Here is a 27,853-nt window from a genome sequence, read left to right on the forward strand (position 1 = left end):
ATAGCTGTTAGTATGCTAACACCTACACCTGACAAGCTGATGGCAGACTAAAATGCTGTAGTTACTATAATAACCATTAGCATGCTAACACCTCGCCCTGACGCTGGACTGAAGTATTGTTGCTATTATGACAACTGTGCTAACACCTATACCTAACAAGCCAATGTCGAACTGAAACGCTGTAGGTATCATAATGACTGTTGTCATGCTAACACGAAGCTGCCGCAGGACTGAAATGCTGCAGTTAGCATTATAACACCTAGCATGATAGCAGTGTCAATGTTGCTAACAGGTAGCATAATAGCACTTTCTCCTCAATTAAGTTTCCACATACATAAAGGCACTACGGGAAAAAAGCAGGTTTTGTGTGACTGATTGAAGGGAGGCATAGAAAGCAGTCCAGAAATGTCTGCTGCGTATGAATCAGCAGTGAGTGGACAAGACAGCCTCTTCATGCTTGGTTAGCTTTTCACTCTCCTCGGGCTCACAGCGCAGGAAGGTTATTACGCCCATCAGCTTGAAATCACATTGCTAAGGTGCCTCTTGCTCAGCGTCCTGTGGTCTTTGTGTATCCTTGAAAAGAAGTGGAAACGCATCAAAAGCAGGGCCGGTTAGAATCCTGACCACGACGACTGTATCGCTGATGCTGACAACAGGCTTCAGGACTGAAGGGGAGGTCAAGAATACGGTGACCCCCCCCCCCTCGCTATCATGCTGCCATATTCAATTAGTGCAAGTGACTTTTGGCAACCCCCACCCCCAACAAAATTTCTCTGCTGGAGACAGGATTTACAATTTTGTCTCATGCTTGGCCTTCCTTCTGAGAGCTTTGCTGTGACACATTTGCTCAGGATGGATGGGGAGGGGGGGTCACCGTACTGTTGACCTCCCCTTCAGTCCTGAAGCTTCAGCGGCTGAAGACACACTCGACTTATCTCTCGAACGCCGCTGTCACTACACGGCCTCGCCGCTTTTTCAGGGACAAGACAACACTCCTGAGTTATGGTGAACCTGCTCTCTCTCTCTCTCTCTCTCTCGCCGTGCGTCCTTAAATGTCAAGTGAAACGTGTTCAACCACCATCCAACCACGTGGATTTCATATCAGATTGCTCCACGATCGAGAAACAGGAATGAACTCAGGTGAAAGACCATAAGAATAAGAGCAATAAACAGTCCAATTCACACTTCTGTTCCATTAACCTCTACTCAATTAACAGCTGTGGCTGTAGGCAGTTTCCTGATGTCATTTTTAAAAAAATTAATCAACATGTTAACGTTAGCACGCTAGTATCAAAAATGCCAAGTCTATCCTGCAGTGTTCCTACTTCATGCAATGGCTGTTTTTGCATTTAGAGTTAAGGAAATTAGCTAAAAAGCTAAGAGTCTAACAGTTAACATGCGAGCCCCTAGCAAGATAGCTCTTTGCACCAAAGGTGCCAAGGCAATTCTGTAGTCTCTCTACATTAGATCATCTGTGTATTTGCATGTAGTCAAGAGCAAATTAACTAAAAGAATAATATGCTAACATTTAGCATGCTAATGTATAGCACTGTAGACCTTCTGTCTTGCTAAATGTTTGCATGATATCAGTTTATAGAACTCTGGGACATTTTCAGTATTTAGTGCTATCTTGGTCGGTGCTAGCATGCTTTGCTAGCATGCAAGTTTTGGAAAGTTAGCATTCCCCCCAAAAAGGTAGGTGTCCTATTTAATTGCCTGTTTACTTTGGCTTTGAGTTTCCACTCTGCCATTAGTCATGGGAAACATGGTCCATCCTTTAATGGCTCCACCGATCCTCTCCAGATGACCGTAATCAACTTGTCACACTTGTTGTCGCCACATGACAACAAAAGTGCACAGAGCGACCAACAAAAGTATATACCACTGCAACAGCAACACAGTTTGCATTAAATGAACAACAAAGATGGAAACATGGAAAAACAAATATAATTCAAATTAAAAAATAAAATAAAATTTAAAAATCCACATTTATTGCCTCTTTTGCTATATAAGTCACAATAAAACCATTACCTCCCTCCTCAGACTTGAAAATGGCACGGTCTTGTCATGTTAGTACTGCTAGCTAGCAAGTGGAACTTACAAGTGGCGGTTTATGGCGGTTATTTTTGGAGAAATTGATGGTCTCGTTACTGTTTGAGTCACAATGGAAGATACATTTTTTGACTCATGCTGAAAGAAAATGGAAAATGGTGCAGTCCTGTCGTGTTATGATATCATGCATGAAACAGGAAGTAACATGCGAACAAAAAACACCACTTGATGGGCCACAATTTTTGTATTTATTTTTAAAGAATTGTGTGTTTAGTTACTGTATGAGTCAAAGTGAAAGAGGAAAGTATTGACTCATGATGAAAGAGAATGGAAAATGGTGCGGTCCTGTTGTGTAACATTATTCTGCTTGAAACAGGAAGTAGCCTGCTGGCAAACAAGCGCACACACGACATGCTCCAATTTTTGCAGTTTGTTTGAGGGATCTGTCTTCTTGTTACTGTTTGAGTCTATATGGAAAGATCTTTCCTCCTCATGAATATAAAAACGGTATGGTCCTGTCGTCTTACATCATCCTCCGTGAAGCAGGAAGTAGTTGCCAGCGAACACAGACACGTTGATCCGTGCTGGATTTATCCCAGCCAACATGTGTGGCTAAAGGAAAGGAAAGGGATACATTTTTGCCTTCTTTTTGTCTTTCATGCAGTCAAATGCAAGAGCTGTCACGTTGTGGTTGTTGCTAATGTGACACACACACGTGCGCACGCACACAGGCTCACACACGCACGTCTGCATGATGACTCAAGTGGCTACAAGCACAATGTAGCACATCTCCAAACTGCCATCTTTCCTCCTTCTTGCATGGAAATGTTCTCAGATTTTGAATTCTAGAAGAAAGTGAAAGGAAAAATCTGGTCCATCAGCCACAAAAACAAACAAAGAAAAAAAGCTGACAAATGGGCAGAAGCAGCATCCTCAGAGCACCCCAGCAGCAACAGCGGGACGCCTCAGGATCGATGCAGTGCCGGGCTGATCCCGGGTGCGTGTCAAGCTTCTGTGTGAGCAAAACATGGATCATGTCAACCAGACGCATAGCGACCAGGCCACGCCTTTTTGAGCATCGCGGCTGGCATGAAGGGTAAAAACGCTTTCCTTGAGCAAAGGATGGAGACCGGGGGCAACCAAACGTTTTCTATATCTAGGTGGTCATCAAACACAACCCCAGAGCAGCTTGTGACACGTCCACGGCAAGGCCACACCGTCCACATCAAATCGAGCGAGTCGCGAGGCATGAACTATACCAGGAAAGCAGTAGAATCCTGCCTAGCAACAGAGTCTTGCTAGGCCGCATGGCATAAGAAGGCCTAATAGGAGATTGGCTCTAGGTGTGCTGGCCAGATGAGCTGGGAGTGGAGTCCTCAGCAGGACTGCAAGGAGACAGCAGACAGCAGCGGACCAAGCAGAGTGAAGAGTGAATCATGACAGTACCCCCCCTTTTAGAAGACGCCCCCTGGCCGCCCGCCTGGTTTTCCAGGGTGGCGTGCATGAAACTCTTTGATGAGAGAGGGGTCGCAGATCCAGGAGCGGGAGATCCAGGAGCGGGAGAGTTCACTGTAAATACCTCCTGGCCATCGTTCACACGTGGAGGAGAGGACGCACAACCTGTGAGGGCTTAGCTGGCAGGTGGCGACTGGCTTGAGGTTGGAGACGTGGAAGACTCTGGGTTGACCTTGAGATTGGGAGGCAGCTTGAGCTTGATTGTTGCCGGGTTGATGATGGCATCGATGTTGTAGGGGCTCACAAACCTCGGCGCCAGCTCCCTGGAGACACCAGCAAGTCTTAGATCACATACTGAAAACCATGCCTCCTGGCCTGGGAAATAGTCAGGGGCTGTGCCGTTCTGCCAGCATCCTATTCCGCTCAGCGGTACGTCCCAGGGCAGCACGAGTGTCCCGCCAGATCAGATGGGGATGAATGGATGGCACTGAGACATCTGATTCTTGGGATGGAAACAAGGGGGGTTGGAAACCATATGCTGTCTCAAAAGGAGACATAGTAGCAAACTAGGGTGTTGTGGGGAGATGAGTAGACCAAGCGGAGGGGTGGCGATGGCAGACGCAGCGCAGCATTGCCTCCAGGTCCTGGTTAGCTCGCTCTATCTGGCCGTTGGATTGGGGATGATGACCTGAAGATAGGCTCGCTGATGCTACCAGTGCCTTGCAGAAGGCCCTCCAGACCTGGGAGATGAACTGAGGTCCTCTGTCAGATGCCATGTCAGAGGGTATGCCATGAATACGGAAAATGTGTTGAATGAGCAGTTGGGCAGTTTCCAGAGAAGTGGGAAGCTTGGGCAGCGCAATAAAGTGAGTCATCTTAGAGAATCAGTCTACTACCGTCAAAACGAGCGGGGAAGAGCAGTGACAAAGTCCAGGGATATGTGAGACCATGGCCGCAGTGGAATACAGTGCATCCAGAAAGTATTCACAGCGCTTCACTTTTTCTACATTTTGTCATGTTACAGCCTCATTCCAAACTGAATTAAATTAATCTCTTACCTCAAAATTCTACACAAAATACTCCATTATGACAATGTGAAAAAAGGTTTTTTTGACATGTTTTGAATTTATTAAAAATAGAAAACAAAAAAATCACATTTACATAAGTATTCACGCCTTTGCCATGAAGCTCAAAATTGAGCTCAGATGCATCTTTTTTCCACTGATCATCCTTGAGATCTTTCTACAGCTTAATTGGAGTCCACCTGCAGTAAATTCAGTTGATTGGACATGATTTGGAAATGTAATAACTGTCTATATAAGGTCCCACAGTTGACTGTGCATGTCAGAGCACAAACACCAAGCATTAAGTCAAAAGAACTGTCTGTAGACCTGCGAGACAGGATTGTCTTGAGGCACAAATCTGGGGAAGGATACAGAAAAATTTCTGCTGCTTTGAAGGTCCCAATGAGCACAGTGGCCTCCATTATTCGTAAATGGAAGATGTTTGGAACCACCAGGACTCTTCCTAGAGCTGGCCGGCCTTCTAAACTGAGCGATCGGGGAAGAAGGGCCTTAGTCAGGGAGGTGACCAAGGCCCCGATGATCACTCTGTCAGAGCTCCAGCATTCCTCTGTGGAGAGAGGAGAGCCTTCCAGAAGGACAACCATCTCTGCAGCAATCCACCAATCAGGCCTGTATGGTAGAGTGGCCAGACGAAAGCCACTCCTTAGTAAAAGGAACATGGCAGCCCGTCTGGAATTTGCCAAAAAGCACCTGAATGACTCTGAGACCATGAGAAACAAAATTCTCTGGTCTGATGAGACAAAGATTGAACTCTTTGGTGTGAATGCCAGGCGCCATGTTTGGAGGAAACCAGGCACTGCTCATCACCAGGCCAATACCATCCCTACAGTGAAGCATGGTGGTGGCAGCATCATGTTGTGGGGATGTTTTTCAGCAGCAGGAACTGGCAGACTAGTCAGGATAAAAGGAAAATGAATGCAGCAATATATAGAGATATCCTGGATGAAAACCTGCTCCTGAGCGCTCTTGACCTCAGTAGACTTGTCATGTACCTTGACCATATAGACAGTAGACATTAGCACACAGCCAAGATCTCAAAAGATTGGCTTCAGAACCACTCCGTGAATGTCCTGGAGTGGCCCAGCCAGAGTCCAGACTTGAATCCGATCGAACATCTCTGAGAGAGATCTGAAAATGGCTGTGCACAGACGTCTCCCATCCAACCTGATGGAGCTTGAGACTTATTGCAAAGAAGAATGGGCAAAACTGCCTAAAGATAGGTGTGCTAAACTTGTGGGATCATATTCAAAAAGACTTGAGGCTGTAATTGCTGCCAAAGGTGGATCAACAAAGTATTAAGCAAAGGCTGTGAATACTTGTAATACTAAATGTGATTTTTTTATTTTCTATTTTTAATAAATTCAAAACATGTCAAAAAAACCTTTTTTCACATTATCATAATGGAGTATTTTGTGTAGAATTTTGAGGTAAGAGATTAATTTAATTCAGTTTGGAATGAGGCTGTAACATGACAAAATGTAGAAAAAGTGAAGCGCTGTGAATACACTGTAGGTAGGGGCCGTAACAGTCCTACAGGGGGGCGATGGGATGCTTTATTGCGGGCACAGACAGAGCAAGCAGCGACGAACGACTTGACATCAGCGGCTTGGGGTTGCTGGGCTGTGGTGGCTGGTGCGGGGGGCCGGGCAGTGTGTTGGGGTGGGGCTTGCTGTCGCTCTCGGGGACTGGAGGCCTGGCCGGGGGTGTTGTTTTCGCCCCAGGAGTCCTACTCAAACTCCTCCTACAGACCTCGGCCAAATTAGCCCAAATCATTCGGATGGGCGGTGACAGTGCCAAGGATTTTATTGTGGGTGGGGCATGGTGACACAGGGTGACAAAGGTTTGCCATGCAGTACCTGACCCAGGGACCCTCCATCCCGCCGCAAAGGCCCGTGTGATGCCGCTCAGATTTATTTGTCCTTACAAAGCAAAGGCGGTGTGTTATCCCCCCCAGCCGAGGCAGGAAGAAGGTGTCATGTCACAGATTTACACGCGTCTTTTCTGATTAGGCTCAAAGCGCAGCGAGGAGCAAAGCGGCTCTTTGTTCCAACGTTCACGCTGGGGGGGACAATCAAATTGTGGAGAAGGCTCAGGAGATGGAATCCTTCTGCCGCAGGATCAACGGGGCCTAAGCGCCGCTGACGATGAGGAATGGTAACACAACAGATGTGATGACGGCTATAGAAAATATTATATACGTATGTATACATATATAATAATCGAATAAACTATACTATAAATACCACGATTTTACTTTATTTTTCTTTATTTTTAGCTCACTCTCCACCAATATTGAGTAATTCATGCAAGGATTTATTATTTCTACATTTAAAAGAATCAAATTTATTCACCTATGACATCAGATCTCATATTTATTACAATATTGTATTGTAAATTTAGATTGAGATGTTTTTCTGTCCATTTTCTCATGCACTCCTGATGATTGAAGTGAAGGCTGTGAGCATCCCGTTCGACACGATTACTGACCGATTACGCAGGCGACAAAGCCTGGATAAGCACAAGATAGCAGTATGGGCTGGATATTCACCTTAATTAGGGGTGTCACTAAATCGATGACTGCCTCATTTAGTGCTTTCATGGCTTTAAGCTCATTTTTAGCTCATCTCTACCCTGCCTGTGCTGGACCTCCTCTGCTTGACTTGTTGGGGGCGGAAACCAATTGTCAGGCACACCCTGAAGCCATCACCGATTGGCTCATTGAGTGTGGGCTGGTCGAGCATCCACAGAGAGGCGCCCATTATAGTTGGGTGGGGAGGGCACGGCGAGGAGCGGCAAGGAGGCAGGCAAGTGGAGCATGTGAACACACTGATACAATACCTCAAGATCAGGGCTTTTCTTTGCAAGAGATTAATTAGATCAAATAATTATTCAGCTTAATTCATCCCTAATTGGAGTGAAAGTGAATAATTGTAATTAAAGAATCAAATTTATTAGACATCAAATATATTATAAAACATAATGTAATTAATTCTATATTACATTTAAAAACATTTGTAAAAGGTTTTCTCAACCACACTAATAATGATAACAATAATAATGAATTCATTCAATTTGCAAAATGCTGTGGGCCAATAAAAAGCCAGCTGTGTACATATACCGGCCCGCATGCCGCATTTTGGACATCCGATTGATGGCTTGGGACGCTTGCGGGCTAACATAAAGTACGTAGAAGGGTACGCTTGAAGAGAAGAGCGGGGGTGGGGGAGAGGGGCAATCATAGCGTCCTGATGTTGGCTGCAGCATAAGTTTTAAAAATGATCGCTGTGTCGTGTTGCCAAGTCACCCCCCCGTCCCCCCCCCCAGACCGCCGCGCTCTTCCTGAACCTGCGGGTCAAATAGCGAGACTCGCAAACTCGCTCTTGATGAGTTCCTGAGCTTCCAGTGCACAGCTGCTGCATGCTGATAAAACACACACACACGCACACACAGACAGGGCCCGATCCAACTCTCTTCCCGCCAGATAGAGTCGCCGCTCGGAGCCATGCCACGAGAGCCAACATGCGGAGCGGCGGACGGGCAGGAAGGGAGGATGAAAGAGGAAGTCGGTCCTCGGATTGAGGCTGCTGGGGGATTCTTCTCTTCTTTTATTGACGCCTCGGGCGGCTTTTTATGCACACAAGCAATAACCAGCCAAGTGTTGTACGGCCCGGCGAGAGCAGAGATGCGGCTGTTATTACACACCATGTGTCCATGCATCATTACGTCTCCACCTTCACTCAGCCCAGGGGTGACCAAGCTGCGGCGTGGGGGCCACGTTCAGCCCGTAGTTCCTTTTCTATTGGCCCCTGCCGTGGGGTGAAGACATGAATTTGCTAAGATGTTTGGGTGGGATAGTAGTGGCTTTCCAAAGGAGACGCCATCACACGTTTAGATGATGATGGCGGGAACACCGGGGTCGGCTGGGTTGTGATGTAAAGCACTTCCGGTTCACCTGGTGGGATGTTTGGGGGCCATTTTGCTGGTTGATAAATGGGAGCGGTTATCATCATGTGGTAATTATCAACATGTTTTCTGAGATCATATCTTCATGAATTATAGAACAATACTGAACGGGAGCATTTGGAGCAATGGCACAGCAACACCGTCTGCGAGCGCACACTTTTTATTTTCTATTTACATTGCCGATCAAACGCGTCATGCTCCTCTTCATCCTTCCTCATCACTTCCTTCCAACACAAAGGGACTCTTTAAGTCAATTCTAAGAGTAATATGTTTATCTACAGCCCCTAGCTAGATGAACCCGACACATGTCATGTATGCCCCCCTCACTTGGCAAAAGGGGCTTTACTTTGTTTTTTCCGATTTGTCCTTATTACGGAGACGCTACAGTGGATCTTTTGTAGCAAGAAGGGGCTTTGCTAGCCTCGCTAGTGTCTTGACAATGGAATCAGATTTATTCTGAAAAAAGGAAAGGAAATAAAAACGGGTGAGACGTGGGTGGAGGAAGTGTACAGTAAGGGCTCAGGTATAAAAAGGTACAGCTTGAAGTTTTCACGCCGCCGAGCGCCGCCGGATAACGAAGGCCCCCCTTTGCAGCTGCCCCAGGTAGATCCTCATCTTGGTGCTGTCGCTGGTTTTCCTCACCCAAATCTCCAGAAGAAGAAGCAGAAGAAGAAGAAAGCGGCGCGTGTTAAAAGTAGGAAGTACGCCAAGCGTGTAGAAGAAGAAGCAGCCACCTCATTGGTGCCCACTGAGCTGATGACGCAGCTGATCTTGGTGTTGTCTTTGGACTCCAGATAGATGGCCTGGCTCTTGTGGTACCTGCCGTCCAAACAACAAAGAAGGTTTTCTCTGGTTTTCCACTAAAACCCAAACCACAATTGGATTCAGTGTTTTGTATGTACACAGGATTATTTATACGTATGAGAGAAAAATTTGTCCAACAAGATGCCCTGTAATTGGCAGCGCCCCGCCCCCAGATATGCGCTCTCATTTTATGATATAAAAACTAACCCAGTTTTTGTCCTTATTGTTTGGGGTTATAATTTGACAAAATTGGATTGTTGTTTTTTAACTTCTAACAGTACATGATATGCTTTCTACTTGTTAATATAGTGTACTTTATGAATTGTATTGCTGTCATATTATTTATGTTTAAGTGGCGTTCAGCATTCTCCAACACAGCAGTGGAACGTAAGGTTGCTTTCACACATGGAGGCCTTAAAGGCGTCAAAGGGAGCGTTCTTCCCTTGTTTCCACCTCCTACTGTCCAACCACGAGCACAGGAGGGAGGGAGGTAGTGGGGAGGGAAGCAAGGAGGGAACGAGGAAAGGAAGCAAAAAGAGAAAGAGGAAGGGAAGCAAGGAGGGAAGGAGGGGAGATGAAAGAGCCAAGCTGCAGCTAAAAACTGGAGCGTTCCAAGCATTCCTAACAAACAGTCACCATCTGGTGGTGAGAAGGAACTCCTACACCCCCACCAAGTGGTGGGAGAGAGCGAGCGAGAAAGAGAGAGGGGTACCATCTTTTGTCATAGTACAGACGGCCTTCCTCGATGCGAGCCTCAAAGCGCTGGGACGGGTAATCCAAGGGGGCAGAGGGGACGTGCTCCGGAGACGAGGGGGACACTGGAAGCGACAAACAGCGAGACGTTGGCGTGCCTGTTACGTGGTAGTACCTGCAGTACTAGGTGTACTCCGCCGTGACGACATACCTGGCCGCTTGGGCGACTTGAGCTGGAAGGAGAAGGCACGTTAGCGAAAGGAGCAGAAAAAGAGGTGGAAATAGAAGGTACCTTATTTAACATTCTCAGGTCTTCCATGATCTGATCGTCCGTGAGAAGGTAATTCAGCTGCGGTTCCAGGAGTTAAGGAAGTGGATGTTGGCTCTTCAGGAGACACTTTGGCTCCAATGGTCCACGAAAGCACACACACAAGGAAGATGGCAAAGAAACTCAATGGGAAAGAGAGGAAGAATGGCAGTCAAGACCAAAACACCTAAATAATAAATTGAAAGATGGAAAAATGGGGGAGGAAGGGCAAAATAAACAAAAAACAGCAAAAACAGAGGCGACAAAGAGCTAAAAGGAAAGAGAAAAAGCTAAATTTGGGAATAAAGCAAAAAAAAAGCAACATAAAACTGGAAAACTGAGCAGGAATATGCAAAAAAACACGTGATTAAAAACTAGAGAAAGAGCAAATACATGTAATTAAGTCATGTCATGGATTAGGACCAACCAACACAGTCCTAACCTGAGGGGTGTACAAACTAGACTTAGATCTACAGGATAAAAAGTAGCAAGGGGTTATGGCCGCCATGTCGCTGTTGAGGACAAGATACTCGGACATTTGTGTTGTTGGAGCTACCATGAGCCAGTGGATGGATATTAGACCTACAGGGAAACCAATGAGGCTGGTTACCGGTCCAGGGTGTACCTGCCTCCTGCCCCAAGTCGGCTGGGATGGGGTCCAGCTTACCCGGAGTGAGGACAAGCGGCATTGAAAACCGATGGATGAAAGCGATGGCATCCATTTTCTACCGCTTATCCTCATTAGGGCTACAGGGGAATGCTGGAGCCTATCCCAGCTGTCTTTGGGCTAGAGGCGGGGTCCACCCTGCACCGGTGGCCAGCCAATCCCAGGGCACATATAGACAAACAACCGTTCACACTCATATTCATACCTATGGACAATTTGGAGTGGCTAATTAGCGTAGCGTTTTTGGATTGAGGGAGGAAACCAGAGTACCCGGAGAAAAGCCACGCATGCACGGGGAGAACATGCAAACTCCACACAGAGATGCCACGTGGAGAATCAAACCCAGGTCTTCCCGATCTCCTGACTGTGTGGCCTACATGCTAACCACTCATAGATTGCAGTCCTGTGGATGTCAAGGATATCAGGTGCTGGCTTTCTTCGTTTGTCGGGAATGGGCACCGGGTCGTTGGGTCGTCTCCTCAGCTTGCGTGTCATGATGGGTTTCACCTCCATAGAATCTGTGTCAAAATGGCCATTCTATAAAAGAACACACCCACAATATCCCCAAGAGGTCTTTCTGACGCCACTTTACCGCCTGTGAGCTCCATGGTTAGTTTCTCATTCTCTATCATTTTCTTCTTCTCCTCCAGCTCGGCGATGAGGTTCTCCTTCAGTTCCACCTTCTTGTCGTCAAACTCCTTCACCGCTGCCTTCTTCTCCTTGACGTAGTTCCTCTCCACCTGGTCCGTCTGCACCAGAAAAGGCTGAGAGTGAGAAGGCACCATATTAAAAGGCCTGTGTGGTCCTGATGGGCTCACCTCAAGCTGAAGAAACAGATCTGCCAAGAAGAAAGACGAAATGTGGATGAGATGTTCACTCACTCATTCATTCATGGTGGTGTCGCTTACCCGCATTGCGGAGCCTCTCTTTATACTGCTGGTCCAACTTCTTCATCCTCTTCTGGTACTCCTGCAGCGTGCCTGCAAACAGCTAGATTTGCTTAGTAGACGTCCTATGCCATCCAATGAGACCCGGTGTGTAGGAACCTACCCAGCTGCCCTATTGTAACACCTAAAGGAAAACCATCGCTGTGTAGTAGGCAATAGTGTTGTCATTTAGGCAATAGTCAGGCATTCTGTGTGCCTAACTGCTTCACAACACCAACGCAATGATTTCTTGCGTCTACCAGGTGTCCCCAAATCCGCTATGAACTACGACATACTCTGGAAAGTACGCTAAGAAAAGAAGCTGACTCAAGTTTACCACAGTTTTCACAGCAAGGCTGTGAAAGAAAAGCTGTACTTCCTCTACTTCTGACCTGCCCCTAGCTGGATGAGCCCACCCACCAGGCTTCACTATCTTAAAATGAAGTCATCGGCTCTAAGTTGGATCGTTTTGTTTTTGTTTCAGCAAATAGGCTAACCTCGCATGGTGATGATGATGATGTTAAAGTGTGAGTGTAATGTTAGCACTGTAGCAATACATCGCTATGCTAGTGTTGCTAAGCTTACCTTCTTGTAGTTGCTGCAGTTGCCTTTTTAAGGAGGCCAGTTTGTCCTGGTACATTCTGGAAGGAAAACAGCAGCAGATATCAGACACAGGTTGATCTTGCATACGTCACAATGCTTTCAAATGAACAATAGGACTCACTGCTCCTTGATCTCCACATAGTCGTCCTCGTCGTGCTTGGCGAGGTCGGTTTCACTGGCGTCTTCTGTGTCTGCCACAACAGAAAGCAGAAAATAATTCGGACTATTCATGTCAAAACACAGGCTACTGGTAGGCCCCCCTCCGTGCCAACAGAATCATCAGCAAACCATATTATGTTTGCTAATATTCTTCCCGCTATGTTTGCTCATATTCTTCCAGCTACATTATGTTGGCTGCTATTCTTCATGCTATGTTTGTGATACTCTTCTGACGTTTGCGATACGCATTTGACTGCCTTTGTTCGTATCCTTCATGCTAGCTTCATCAAAGTTCATCAACATCAAAGCACCCACAGAGGAAACATCAGCATTCAGAAGTCACACTGGTATCGATACCCAAACGTGATACTGGATCGGATCGGCCCCAAACCTGCTAAATAGCTTTTTCCTATTACAGAAAAAAATTACAAGCCTGTGACTTTTCTACCCTGAATGGAGTGCTCATAGTCCTCCAAGCAGATATGATCAGTGTTCCACAAACGTAAAAAATGCTCGGTGCAAAGGTGGACTGGATTTGGTTCAATTTGGCCCCAGTTGCCACGGTGAAAAGATCAGCTGCGGTAAAAGCTTTGGTAAAATGTCAAACGATGCCTTTGATGTCTGGGTTGGGCCAGTCAAGCTTGGAATGTTTTGTTTTCAAGAAAAAGGCAGGAAGTCCTCTGGTAGATGCCTTATAAATAATCAATTCATCGATGCTGGTGCCATGAAGAGTCATTCCCCACTACCCCGTCCCCATCTTTCAACCCTCGTGACGTCCCCGGTGGTGTGCCAAATGAAGTGTCCACTGGTGAGTCTATCATGGTTCCACGGTTTCCTACGAAACCAACCCGTCCATTAGGAGACACGGGGGGGGGTCCTCGTCCTGCCACGGAGCCTGTGGATTCAAGTTGTGCGGTTTCTTTTAAGAGAAGTAACATGTACACTTTTTACGTGTCAGGCGTTTTGTCGCGTGGAAAGGATTGATCGTGGATTAATTGCAGTCAACCCCCGCGGAAGAGCAGCTCAGATCGGACGTGGCAAACCTACACCGCCGGTTAGGACAACCTTTCACCCACCGGGGCCCTGCGAAGCTGACACACAGCTTTCGTTTCCAGGGGTTAGCATTCGTAACCGCCGCGCGCTAGCTCAAGTTAGCCTGGTCAGTTGTTGTTGGAAAGCGGAATGAGTTTTTAAAGACACTTTGGAACGGCGAGACGAGCATGCAGCGGCAAGTTAAAGTGAATAAAGTTGGCTAACCTTGGATGGCTGCCATCGCGGCCCCCGTCTGTCTCTCTCTTTGGCGTCTCAATGAATGGCGTGAAAAGGGCAGGACGCCGGACACCGATCGCCTGCTTGTTGCCTGTCACGTAGATGTTTACGGCAAGCATCGCGCATAAACTGCCGTTTGTAGTCCGGTGAATGCACACACGGTCGAGAAGCATCTTTGTTAAAAGTGTTTAAAAACATTGTAACATTTACAGTCGTGACTTGGTAAAAAATAAATAATAATTTGTGAACAATGGCAAATAACTACCTTGGAAGCTAGCCTTGCGCGTAGTGGCCTTCCATCACCGTATATAACAGTACTAAATTCCCTCCAAGCTAGTTTAAACAACACATAACTTAAATTATTAAAATTTTCTTATTTTAAACGTGCTTTAATTTGTGACAGCCACGTGTGTTTGCGTTTCACTTCCAACAACTAGACGGAGCCCTGCAGTCGTGGCTGCTACTCTACTCCATTCCCGCAAGGCTTTACCTTCTTCCGAGTCTCTGCCTCTGAAGCTGCGGTCGTCGTCGTCGTCCACACTGTCGAGTTCCTCTTCGTCGTTGTAGTAATCCACCATGGGCGAGAGCAAAGCGGTTGAAGCCATGTATTCCCTTTAGGCAAAAATAAAAACGTAAACAGACAAAAAATAAACAATCGAGTTGGTGTTTTGTGGCTTGCTTGGGCGCCTACACGGGAAAGGACCCACTTCGTCGAAGGTGCCAATGTTATGCCTGTCCAAAAACAGAGCACTCCTACTGCAAAGTGGAAACATTTGTATCTGTCTTTATATATTGATTTCGTTTTTAAGCTTAAAAAACTGTGTTTGTGGATTCAATTATATGTAAATGCTGGCTCGTGTGTTTTTGACTGAACACTGAGTCAGGCATATTTTTGAACACCATGAACACATGGGGTTTGGCTGATTTTCATTCCGACGTTACTGCCGCACACGCGAGAGGGTCTCCAATCACTTGTGAGGAGTTTATTTTTACTCAAAGTTACATACTGGACAAATCATTTTCCCCTAAAATTGACCATAATATCTTCTTTAGACACAGACAAAAATAAACGAAGAACGATCGATGTTCTTTTACTTGCTTGAATGGCAACTGAGAAGACCCTACCGCGTGAAGGTGCCTAACGCAATGCCTGCAAAAAATAGGGCACAGATAATGCGAAGTGTACACGTTTTCAATACTTTCGCGGTTTGATTTAGTATGTACTTTTGGCAACCTGTGATACGGAAGACAGGGTTGGCTGGAGGAGGAAGCTTCCACAGCTTAGCATACATGATCTGTCATTAGCGAAGAAAATGCACCTATTATAACTGCTTTTCAAAATTTTAAACGATACTTAAATCCTTGAAAGTAATCCAGACCAAAAATGCACAATGTAGTATATATCCAATCTGTTCCAATCTGGCTTCACCTTGCTTTTGCACCCCCTTTCTTATTTGTTTGGTTTTATTTTGTCCATGTCCACTTTATTCTGCGTAAGAGGGCTGTTTCTATGTTAATATGTGCGGTACTTGACTTCACTATATTATAATGACATTCTGTTTGTTAATAATAAAATAAAATAATAAAATAAGTTGTACAAAAAACGAAAACGAAAATAAACAATAGGAGAGGATCTACACGAGTGGAGGTGCCCCAAGGTTATGCCTGTTCAAAATTCGCGCACCCGTCCTGCAAAGTGGGTACATTTTATGTACGTTTGTGGATTAGTTTCTTTTCAAAGTGTTGGCAAACAGTGTCAGTTAATGCAATGATAATTAAATGCTGATTAATACGTTTTCATATTAATATTCAATCAGGCAGATTTTTAAACACTATAAACACGTTGCGATTGTTTTTCCCCAAATGCACACCGGAGACGGCCTGCAATTACTAATGCGTGGGGAATAATTCCACTCCAAGTTCTCGGAATTGCAAATAACGAGGTTGCGTACAAGTTAACGTTAATATCTTTATAGAATATGGTGGGTTCGGCAAGGTGGTTGGCTGGGAAACTCCGCCTTCTCCGGGCTCGCATTGGTTGCCATGGTTACTTGACGAACCCGCACATTGTGATCATTTGTAAACACTGGAAGAGAACAAAGACAGAGGACCTGTGGCTGTTGTACTGTTGTATGACAGACGTCATTGAGCTACAGCGCATGCGTCGACTGAGGGCCGAAGCACTGCAACTTTTCTTTCCAAGCAGTTTCTCCAGCAGGTTATTTAATTGGCGAGCTCCTTATCCAAACCACCTGCTTTAGTGTCTCGGTTCTCCCTGGAAGGAGTTTGACACCCCAGATCTATAGCTATCGTCACGGTGAGATGAGGTCATACTTCTGCAAGAAGATTGTTACCCGTGGCTTTTCTTGACATATTAATAAAGCTTCTCATGTTTCCCATTTGTGAAGCCATCTGTGATTTGTCAATCGTAGTGCCGGGTAGCATTGTAAATATAGAGTTAATCTAAGTTAACCCCTTTAGCATGGAGCCAAATATATGACTTGGACCATTCAAATGGCGCCACATGCCCAGCGGGTGCAATGCAGAGCAGCACCAGCAGGTGGCAGCATTGTCTTTAGACGACGTGATGAGGGACGCGCTTGCAAAGTTGCTCAAACGCAAACGCCACGGCTGTCCACAAGCTCCAATTCATCTGCCAGGCTGGGAATGTGTCGTGGTCGCTAGATGGTCGGAGAGCTGATGCCCCCACCCCCACGCCCACCCGCTCGCTGAAAGCCTACTCTAAAGGTTCGTGTTCCCCGTACCCTTGGCAAACTTTTATCCCCTCACCGTTTGCACATGTGTTCTCTTGCAGCACTCCACTTCCGGCCGGGGTGTCAAAGTAGCTGTCTGGCGAGGGGGGGGGGTGATCTGCACGAAGTCCACACCGACTCAAGTGATCACCAAGTCGCACCGACACCTCTCTGCCGCCCGGAACTAAAAACAAATGAAAGAGAGAAACATCAAAACGACACAAACAGAAGGTGAGCAGCATTTGGGGCGGGGGGGGGGGGTCTTTTAAAGTGTTGTCTGAGGAGGGGGGGGGTGACACTTCCTGGTCAGGGATTAGCGGCTAATGCTACAACCAGCAGCTCTTAAGGTCAAAGCAGTAAAAGTGGTACAAATGTTTATTAACGTCGTTGGTATGTCCGTGTTGTTACTACATTGATTATTATTTTGATTGGCGTCAGTCGGCACCTGCTCCGCGTCGACGACGCAATTTGGTCACGTCTTGGTCGTCACGGGTGGGGGGTGAGTAGCGTGTTGGTCTCGGAAGGACGGGGGCAGTTTTAAGGTTGCCCCGGTGCTTGTGTCAACGATGTGGGTCGGTGTTGGCGAGTGTACCGTGGTGCCTTCAAGTGTGCCCGTTTTTATTCAGCCATTACGAAAGCCACCGCGATCACTGCCCCCCCTGCCCCATTCCCAATAAATAAATACCCCGACCTTCTTGCCTCTTATGTCCGTTTCTTCCTACGGTGCATTCATTCCAATTCATAAAAAAGACAGACACGCGCCATCGTAGATTTGATCTATCGTGACCAACGTGCCATGAACGCATCACGAGCAAGTCGTCAACCTGCTGGGTTTGTGTTGACATGAAAGTCATAGTGTGGTGGTGGTAGTAGTACTAGCAGTACTAGCAGTAGTATCAGTATGACTATTACTGAAGAGGCTGAGTGAGAGAACCGAACCGAAGATGACCAAAAATGATGTCATCGCTAGTGCACGAGAGGCAGGCAGCAGAACCGTGTGCGCGCGCACATCAACGGCGGGAGGAGTTGTAGTAGTACATCAACGGCGGTAGTAGTTGTTGTAGTGGTGGTAGTACATCAACGGCGGTAGTAGTTGTTGTAGTGGTGGTAGTACATCAACGGCGGTAGTAGTTGTTGTAGTGGTGGTAGTACATCAATGGGGTAGTAGTTGTTGTAATATTAGTACATCAATGGCGGAAGTAGTTGTAGTATGTCAGTGGTTAATAGTAGTCTTACAGAATTTGGTGCTAGTAGTAGTACTTTATTGTTGTCAGTAGTAGTGTCTGTGGTATTGTAGTAGTATGTTGTACTTCATTATTTGTATTAGTAGGAGTGTATGTGCTTTTGTAGTTGTAGTAGTATTTAGTACATTGTATTATCAGTAGTAGTTGTGTGTTCTGTGCTTTAGTAGTTGTAATTGTTGTACTTTGTAATATGTTTAGAAATAAGTGGCTTAGAACGGTGCAAAGTGATTTGGTTGGAAGTTGGATTCTGAAAGGAAATACACATTGCTTTGATGTTGGCATTGCTTTTAGCAGTAGCATTATGAAGGGAAATATACATTGCTTTGATGTTAGCATTGCTTTTAGCAGTAGCATTATGAAGGGAAATATACATTGCTTTGCTTTTAGCAGTAGCATTATGAAGGAAACATGTTGCTTTGATGTTAGCATTGTTTTTAGCATGAGCATTATAGCATTGTCTTTAGCATTAGCATTATAAAGAGAAATGTAAATTGCCATAAAGTTAGCTTACTTTTTAGCATTAGCATTATGAAGTCCACCCACATCAAATCAAATATGTAAATAAATCATATTTGGTCCTGAAAATATAATGAAATTAAAAATAAAATAAACTATTTAAAGTAAAAGTAAAATGAAAAGTAAGAATTAAACATTAAAAAGTAAATAAGTTTTCTCCGAGGTAAAGCAAACAAATGAGGGAGATGCTGGATGTTTTTCACGTTTGGTGCTCCTAAACAGGCTCTCGGCACACACATGACATTTCAGATTGTGTAGCGAAGCCTGTTTTTGTACAGTTTTGATTGAGGGGGCTGTGAGCGTTTGCTGACTCGGGGCTCCTAAAGAGTCTCCAGGGCCCCGCTTTCCGGGTAGCACATCCTTTTCCATCAAGGGGGCCTTAAAAGCGAGTCTGTGATGTATTTTTACACTTATCGTGTCTTTGTTCCGTCATGCGTGTGCTTTCATCCACCCTCACCTATATTTAGTGGGAAAGCGCGCCAGGGAGCAGAATGTCACCCGCTTCTTCATTAGCGTTGGAATGTAGGGCAGGTCACTCCTCGCCACTTGGCATATTATTTTTTTGGCTACACGTCTTGACATTTTCTACTGTCACGCTTTGTGTGTAAACATGGCGTGAATAGTTAATTAAGCTGTAGCTCTGCCAACCATCCATCAGTCTGTTATTCTAACCTCGCTAACCTAGTATGACCCTGTTGCTAAAATGTGAGCATATTGTTAGCGCTTTAGCTCACATGGCTAGCTAGCATTGCTAGGGCTCACTAAAAGCACATTCAAATGATCTAAAGTCAATTCAAATAAAAATTGTGTTAAATGAATAGCAATAAATCATAAAACAAAACAATCGAACTTGTTAAAAAAAAATGTTAAAAAAAGGAAAATGTTAAAAAAAAAAAAACAACTGAAATAAATTGGATCCAACAGACAGGAAATAATACTTCCCATTTCAGCTGATGATCCCAATTTTCTTAACATGGCATGACGTTCTTCGAAAATCTGCCTTTTTGTGTCCGTGTGTTTTTTTTTTTTTGTCTTTTTTTTTCCACCGTGTGGCCACAGCAGCAGAGCGTATGAAATATGAAGGCGCTCCTGTCGGGCTTAATGAGTGGTTAGCGCGCAGACCTCACAGCTAGGAGACCAGGGTTCAATTCCACCCTCTGCCATCTCTGTGTGGAGTTTGCATGTTCTCCATTCGACCAGTCCAGGGTGTACCCCGCCTCTCACCCATAGACAGCTGGGATAGGCTCCAGCAGCACCGGAACCCTCGTGAATGTTACACATGACAAGTGGTTGTGGCCCCCGCCTCTCCTCCACCAGCTTTCATGCTCATTTCAGACGGTGGCCCGACAGGGGGCCAGCATCGTTAGCCAAGCTGACATCTTCCTCCGCTGGCCGTCAAGGCGACTTTGGAGCGCCGATATCGCGTCCCTGGAAGGCCCATTCGCTCACGGCCGCCTGAAGGATGACTCGAGGGGTGGAAGTCGACAGCGCTTGCTAACGGATGGGCTTGTAAAAACGGCAGCTCATTCTTGGCCACGCTAACCCTCGTCATCATCAGAGGCATTTTAGCGTTGTGCCCACTGCCCCCACAGACAACCCCCCCGCCCCACTTAGGGTTGCCTTGCGACTTGGGGGGCCAATACCCCACTGCCCCCACCGACCAGAACTCCTGCATCACTCCAGGTTACTGGTGTGTGTCTGTCTGTGAGAGAGAGAGAGAGAGAGTGAGTGACAGGATGAAAAGCCCAAAGCTCTGACTCAATTTGCATATAAATCTCTCGACTCCACGAATACGCTCAATCAATGTATATTAACGTAGGGCTTTATCCCTCTATGTTACTGGTGTGTGAGTGGCAGGAAGAAAAGCTCTGATTCTTGGTTTACTTGATTTTTTTGCAGGCCTTTTTAGCTGAATTTATATACATTACTAGTGTGTGTTTGTCAGTGATAGGAAGAAAAGCTCTGATTTGTGGTTTGTGTATAAATCTGTAGACTCTTTACTTGGGGGGGAAATACTGCTTCATCTCTTCAGATTACTGGTGTGCTGGTGTGTGTGTGCACGTGTGTGTGTGTGTGAGAGAGAGAGAGTGACAGGAAGGAAAGCTCAAAATCCCGACGGCATATATAAATCTGTTGGCTTCACATAAGCTGACACCACTGTTTCAGACCTTTTTCTTGGAAAAAAATCAGCTGCATCTCTCCAGATTACTGGTGTTGTGGGAGCATCAGGAGGAGAAGCTCTGATTTCAGATTAGTTTTTTTGTATGAATGTTTAGACCCTGCATGTAAGAGACCCTTTTTCTTGGAAAAAAGCTGCTGCTTCTCTCCAGGTAACTTGTGAGTAGGTGTGTGTGAGTGACAAGAAGAAACGCTCTGGTTTGGTTGGTTTGCCTGTATAAATGTCTAGATGCCGCACATAAGACGACACCACTTTGTCTCTGAAAACATCCAGCAGCATTCCTCCGGGTTATGGGTGTGTGTGAGTGTCAAGAAGAAAGGCTCTGACTCGCAGTGGTTGATGCTGAAGCTGACTTTGGCCAATCAGAAGCCAGAAAAGGCAGGTGTTTCCCGGGAATGAAAGCGTGTGTTAGCTCGATAGAGAAGATGGACGGATGCTGTGATCCGTGAGTGCTGGCCATCAACCGTGGCGTGGAAGCCGGTCTGCAGTGGCGGCTTCTGGCAAGGATCGCCGTGAGCACGACATCAACGCTTGATGATGCCTCGTCTGTTGGCTTATCAGCGGGAAAGTAGGCCTCCATGCCGCACGCCTCTAATGCTGCCACTGGCAGCCTCCATTGGGTCAAGTGGAGATTTGTCTCTGATCGTCTGTGCGTGTGTGTGTGTGTGTGTATGCATGTGTGCGTGTCGGGGGAGGTTGTGTCACCAGCCAGCAGTGATTTATTTATTTTTGGGGTATTTAAGTCTGTGCCTGGCCTGGTATGTTAACCACAGGATTTCCCGCCAAGCGTGGTCCAACGCCAAGGCTAACGGCTCATGAACGATGAACGACACCCCCTCCCACCTTCATCAATAATTTCCAGAATATAACCCACATCAGCTTTTTGCACTGATTCTTACACTGGGGCGGCACGGCTGTCTAGTGGTTAGCGCGCAGACCTCACAGCTAGGAGACCAGGGTTCAATTCCACCCTCGGCCATCTCTGTGTGGAGTTTGCATGTTCTCCCCGTGCATGCGTGGGTTTTCTCCGGGTACTCTGGTTTCCTCCCACATTCCAAAAATATGCTGGGTTAATTGGCGACTCCAAATTGTCCATGGGTATGAATGTGAGTGTGAATGGTTGTTTGTCTATATGTGCCCTGTGATTGGCTGGCCAACAGTCCAGGGTGTACCCCGCCTCACGCCCGAAGACAGCTGGGGTAGGTTCCAGCAACCCAGCAACCCTCGTGAGGAAAAGCGGTAGAAAATGAATGAATGTTCTTACACTGACTTTTCATAAAGCCAATTTCATCATAATTTCCCTTTAATGCAAAATACATCAATTCAGAATGGAAAAAAATCAACTTTTATCTTTTAAGCGTTAAGAGTGCTTTACTCTATTTTTATTTACGCTATTTCATTCTTCATATCCTCATGAGGGTCACAGGGGTGCTGGAGCCTATCCCAGCTGTCTTGGGGAGAGATGGGACGCTAATGACGCTAATGTGGGAGGAAAGCGGAGTACCCGGAGAAAAGCCACGCATGCACAATGGAGAACATGCAAACTGCTATTTTTTCCATTTGAGTTAGTATTTTCATTCATTTGAAATTGGTTTCATTTTTTTTTTCATGTATTTTTCCCGAAACTTTCCATCACCTAATTTGTCAACAAACGTCGACCTCCTGAGGAAGACATGCCAATTCTTTGGATTCATATTTTTTAATTTTAATGTGGATTTATTTTTCTATTTTTATTGATTTACTTCCCCTGAAACTTTGGAAACATGGTCTTCGGGAGGAAGCCATTTTGTGTGCCGGTTGTCCAAGCACTCCAAAGGTGAGGTGACGAAGAACCATGGAGCACACCGAAGACCTCATCAGCAACCTGAAACCTTTGATAAGTCGAAAGCTTTGCCACAGACCTCCGTGGCGGCACCGTGGCTGCTCATAGCGTGCGCCTGAATACAGTGCACCTTGCTGGGCCACAGTATGGGGCTCCTCCCCCAACAGCCTCCTTTTCAACGATTTCAACGGAAGGAGATTTCCGAAGGGTTTTCAAGTTAAGGTTCGTGTCTCAGTCGTACGTCCACATGCAGAAGGAGCAGCGGTGCAGCGTGGGGGGCGGGGTGGTGAACTTGAAGGACCAGTCAGGACCAAGCGGGCGAGTGGCCTCGGCAGATGTGCCATTGTGTCGAGCTGGTGGATGGGCCCCACCCGTCACTTTGCACATACTTGCTTGACCAGAAGCGGGACAGATGTTATTACGGGCTTCCATGTGGCCAGGGGGGGAGCGGGGGGCAGACGAGCAGAGAAGCAGCTTTCATGCAACACATGCTCATCTTTTTATTGCTCTATTGGCCTCTTTTGCTCCGTTCTTCTATTTTTCTTTTGACTTTACTTTGCTGGGTCTTGCTTGCATTTAGCCAATCTTGCCTTTCTTGCTTTTCTACTGTTTTCCTATTTATGCTGTTTTTCTTGTTTGTCTGTTTTTACCATTTCTGAGGTTTTGGGTTTTTTGTTTCTGCCAGTTGTTGCCATTTGCAACATTTTTGGGGCAAAATTTGCCTTTGATTCTACTTTTTGTTCCAAGTGTGCCGTTTTCCAATCGGACCAGTTAAAAGTAGTATTTTTATTTCCAATGTATTGACTGGTCATTTTAGCCACCAAGCCAGCAGCACAAATAAACAAACAAAAGCTTTTAGACTAAAAAGCATGACACATTTTCTATATTTCTCACGCTTTTTTTGTTTCCTCCTTTTTTCTGTGTGGCAAATAGAAAAAGAAGCGATGCTGTTACTAATTCATGAACATTCAAGAAGAAATATTTGCAATATAAAGATGCGGTGAATGAATTATTGATCCGAAGAACACAAAGAAGCTTTCCTTTTGTACTTTGCTACCAGCCTATCAGCGCTGCTGGGAGGATATCAGTAATATGACAATAAATCTATGATCGCATGGTTGTCCTTTAAAGAGGCCCACAGTGGAAGCGCTACTTTGACTTTCTTACTTCAGTTATCATGTGGAGTGCATGAGAAAGTGGAAAAGAAGTGAGAGTACCTGTTGAGAACCAGAGTATAGAGGGGGCGGAGCCACCTGCTGTGGCCTGGCAAGTTGCACTGTATTCAGGCGCACGCTCCGAGCAGCCGTTGTGACGCCACAGAGGTCTCGGCAAACCTTTTGCTGCGCTGGCCTTTCGGTGGCTGTATTTTACGCTTTTGGGGGGTTAAATTTTCCTTTTTCTGTTTCCTCATAATATGTAGCTGCGGGTCAACTAAAAGGAAGGAAACGGTTAAAACGGCGTAAAAGAGTGAACTGTAAGTTCATGAATGAGTCCTTTCTGTTTTTGATGATCAAATTGCAATGAGTGATGGAGCTAAACAAGCTGACTTTGCAGTCTGTTGTGTCTGTGATGAGTCACATGTAGGTGTTGCAAGTGTGCAAGTGTGGTTGTGCTATGTGAGTGCGGTCACATGTAGGTGTTGTGCAAGTGTGGTTGTGCTATGTGAGTGTGCTACGTGAGTGCGGTCACATGTAGGTTTTGTGCAAGTGTGGTTGTGCTACGTGAGTGCAGTCAGATGTAGGTGTTGTCCAAGTGTGGTTGTGCTACGTGAGTGCAGTCAGATGTAGGTGTTGTCCAAGTGTGGTTGTGCTATGTGAGTGTGGTCACATGTAGGTGTTGTGCTGTGTGAGCGCGGTTACATGTAGGTGTTGTGTTAGTGTGGTTGTGCTATGTGAGCGCGGTTACATGTAGGTGTTGGGTGTTGTGTTAGTGTGGTTGTGCTATGTGAGCGCGGTTACATGTAGGTGTTGTGTTAGTGTGGTTGTGCTATGTGAGTGCCGTCACATGTAGGTGTTGTGTTAGTGTGGTTGTGCTGTGAGTGCAGTCACATGTAGGTGCTGTGCTGTGTGAGTGCGGTCACATGTAGGTGTTGTGCAGTGGTTGTGCTATGTGAGTGTAGTCACCAAGCAGCACGGAATGTGGGCTTTCTAGCGGTAAAGGTGTGACATCATGGTCGTGCTTTTGCAATCCAAAGGAAAGGCTTCCGCCATGACAGCGTTGCTGTGGCTACGCCTGATTAATCTTTCTGCTGCTCTTGATTAGAAAATCCGTCGGGGCTTTAGAGCGGGACGAGACGTCCAGCGGCCAGATCATCCGCTGGTGGAAAGACGACGCTGGCGTGCACACGTGTCTGTGGACATGTATGAACGCTGTCACGCGTGTTGTGTTGAAGAGGATTTGACCAGCGGCCTTTGTTGGCATGTAGGCAAGGCTTCCGTCCCCTCTTAAGACGCACCAGCGTCAGGCCGCCGTTTTTAATGCCGGAGCTTAAAGCCTCGCCGTGACTATGCTGCTGAAAATGCTGCTTGCGCCATGCAGACTTCTGATAAATAACATCCTTTTCATTCCATTTTCAGCATTTGGTAGTAGTACTAGTACTAGGATTAGTAGTAGTAGTAGTGTGATGTCAGCAAGGCTACATGCAGGATGTAGGATCCTCGGATGCTTTTTTTCCTTTGTCCTCTGACACAAACAGCAAATGCATACGCAATGTAGAGGACTCCTTGACTGTTTTTGCAGATCGTGTCTGCCAATTTGACTATTTTGGAATATTTTCGAGCAGGTCCTCAAAAACGTCAGTACTCATGCAATAGAGACAATCTTTGATTGTTTTTGCACAGTATGCCTGCCAATGTAATGATTTTTCTTGCAGTGGATTCTCATAAAACAGCAGATGATGTTATATAGAGGATCTTTGGCTGCTTTGGCAGTAGGTCTTCAAGAACAGCAGAGTGCTGATGTAATTGGAGGATCTTTGGCGGTTTTGGCAGCTCTCCTCGAGGTCGTCATGCTGAAAAGTAGAGAATGTTGGACTGTGGGTCGAGAGCAGCGGACGTCATCCGGAGGCTGGATGCCCCTGCTGCCGGCAGGAGGTAGTGCACACAGCCGGCTGTGTGGGCTCCGTGATAACGAAGTAGGTTAGTGTGACGCCCGGGGTTTTTATTTTTAACCCTGGGAAGTAGATGACTAACACACAAAGCTGGTGCAGATCTATGACTTGAATGTTCTTGGTGACTTAACGAGGTCCAACGGGGAGGATGCGTGTTGGAGTTTGGGTGAGTCAGCTTCAGAGGAGGGGGTTAGTCTGCTCAAGATGAACATGTCTGATCCGCACTTGTGCCTCGGAGGTAAAATGCATGTTGAAATGAAAAGAAGACATTTTGCATGCAGACACGGTTTGCTCCTTACCGATTGCTCCGTCTAGAACCCATGCCATATTTTGACTTGTTGTACACACGATAAGAAGTCAATACTATAGGGGTCTGATAGTTGTTGAATCATCACTAGTACAAGAGGGAGGTTCAAAGTTTATCACAAGGCCCTACATCAGTAGAAGGCAAGACAGACAGTGGAGCATTTATGGGTTGTGAATCTGTATGCATAATATGTTGCTTTATTCTACAGAAAGGGCTATGTGTATTGTTCAAGTCCGGCATAGCGCCAGTTAGCCATAACCTTACAGACTCCACACCCGTTCTAACAGGCTCGCTAATCACCTGTCCCCCGACTTGTTCTAGTGCAGGATGTCATGTGGGACTTAAACAGTAATCTATATTTCTGGAAAGGGTAAGAGCACCTTCCCCATTAGGGTGAAGGCCATCTCTACCAAACAGTCGGGGGTTCCTCCAGAAGGAAGGCCAGTTATCTACAAACTGAAATCCCTGTTCGTTACAGAAGCCAGCCAGCCACCGGTTTAGCGAGAATAATCTACTAAACCTCTCATCATTGCCTCTCGCAGACAAGGGACCAGAGACAACTACTCGATGCCGACACATCTTTCTGGCGAGATTACAAGTCCTTGCTATGTTCCTTTTTGTAATCTCTGATTGCCTCATCCTAGTGTCATTGGAGCCGACGTGTATCACTATATCAGAGAAACTAGTGTTGTTTGCTTTATGTCGGTGTTTGGACCTGTTGCGAGTCAGCTCCCTAAGGCTAGCTTCAATATCGGATGCTCTGGCCCCAGGAATACACATTACGGTGGCTGGGTTCTTAAGCTTAATGTTACGGGTGATGGAGTCACCTATAACTAATGTGCGGGAGCCAGTAGACCAGGGGTGCTCATTAAGTCGATCGCGATCTACCGGTTGATCGCGGAGGTGGTACTGGTCGATCGTGGCGTGACATTAAAAAAATATCATCCTAGCATCAATGCCGTCACTTGATTGATATACAGGGCAGCCATTCAGATGACAACTGAATGTTGCCCTTCGGGTGACCAATCAAATCAAACAACGTCTCTAAGTGCAGCAGAACTTACGATGTCAGCCTATCATCCATCCCTGTTACTTGATTGACATACAGGACAACCAATCAGATGACAACTGAATTTTGACCTTTAGGTCACCGCTCATGCGTAAACAACGATGCAAAGTGCTAAGCTAGTCGGCGAATTGCGTCAGATTTTAAGCCCTCGCTGAAGTTTATGGTCACTAAATGAGTGAAGTAGCTGGACCAAGTAAAAAGGCACAAACATATCACTTCCATACGGAATGGGAGGTGGACTTTTTTTTTCACAATGTCTTTTTCGAAGTGCGTTTGCCTGACTAACCTGGCTATCAGCAGCTACTGTCCGGACTATGCATCCCTGGCTGATTCAATTCAGTGCAAGTCATCAAAGTAAACTCAGGTAATTACAAAAAATGTTAATAGTTAATTATGTGTGTTTTGCAATATTGGCTCATTTGGTTATGTAAAGTACATCAACATACATTGTACGTACAAATAATCCTCAATACATTTGAAAATAAATAGATGTTTTGCATTTTTGCAGTGGGTAGATCATTTTGACTCGGTCATTTTAAAAGTAGCTTGCATGCTGAAAAAGTGTGAGCACCCCTGCAGTAGACTGTGACATAGTGGGGCATTCTAAGGGAGTGTAACTGTTATGCGTCTGAATTGGCTCACCGCGGTTAGCCGGCCGCTTAGGGCTAATAATAAGCAGACTAGTAGGTTGGCTACAACCTACGCTATCCGGTGTGCCCGCCACATCTATTGTTACGAAATTACTCTGCTCTAGTTGGCGGACACGTTCCTCCAGCAGGGAAAGCCTCTCAAGGAGGAGGGAGCAGGAGTTGCAAGAAGCCATACTCACGTTTCTTGTTGATCGGCGAGTTAGTAGGAAACTTGAAGAACA

General features: G+C 46.0%; 3 protein-coding genes across 5 annotated transcripts in view; 1 reads left to right on the plus strand and 2 right to left on the minus strand.

Annotated features, from left to right (window-relative positions):
• Nucleotides 1–8,699: 8,699 nt before the first annotated feature.
• Nucleotides 8,700–14,692, minus strand: suds3 (SDS3 homolog, SIN3A corepressor complex component). 2 transcript variants are annotated; one of them, XM_058069679.2, is made up of 12 exons: nt 14,474–14,692; nt 12,677–12,746; nt 12,538–12,593; nt 11,935–12,006; nt 11,845–11,864; nt 11,619–11,775; nt 11,449–11,544; nt 10,345–10,406; nt 10,264–10,285; nt 10,072–10,177; nt 9,290–9,374; nt 8,700–9,203 (listed from the first exon to the last, which is right to left on the minus strand). In XM_058069679.2, exons 1-12 carry the CDS (start codon nt 14,586–14,588, stop codon nt 9,105–9,107), a joined length of 960 nt encoding a protein of 319 aa, XP_057925662.2. In that variant the 5' UTR covers nt 14,589–14,692; the 3' UTR covers nt 8,700–9,104. The 2 variants fall into 2 exon arrangements, with proteins under 2 accessions (XP_057925662.2, XP_057925663.2); XM_058069680.2 differs by lacking the exon at nt 14,474–14,692 and adding an exon at nt 13,972–14,172.
• A 219-nt stretch (nt 14,693–14,911) lies between these two features.
• The window catches only part of taok3a (TAO kinase 3a), a 47,922-nt gene continuing 34,980 nt past the window's right edge, over nt 14,912–27,853 (plus strand). The window contains exons 1-2 of one of the 2 annotated variants that reach the window (XM_078789563.1): nt 14,912–16,731; nt 16,799–16,967. The gene's annotated coding sequence lies outside the window, so the exon portion shown is untranslated. The remainder of the gene's footprint in view (nt 16,732–16,798; nt 16,968–27,853) is intronic. The other variant, XM_078789562.1, reaches the window with a different exon arrangement.
• LOC144898216 (uncharacterized) lies at nt 26,060–27,805 on the minus strand. The gene is made up of 2 exons (XM_078789245.1): nt 27,727–27,805; nt 26,060–26,797 (listed from the first exon to the last, which is right to left on the minus strand). The coding sequence occupies exons 1-2, from the start codon at nt 27,803–27,805 to the stop codon at nt 26,244–26,246; spliced, it is 633 nt and encodes a 210-aa protein (XP_078645371.1). The 3' UTR covers nt 26,060–26,243.

This window comes from Doryrhamphus excisus, linkage group LG3 (genome assembly GCF_037039965.1).
Source record: "Doryrhamphus excisus strain RoL-2023G ecotype Guam linkage group LG3, RoL_Dexc_Guam_v1.1, whole genome shotgun sequence".
NCBI lineage: Eukaryota > Metazoa > Chordata > Actinopteri > Syngnathiformes > Syngnathidae > Doryrhamphus > Doryrhamphus excisus.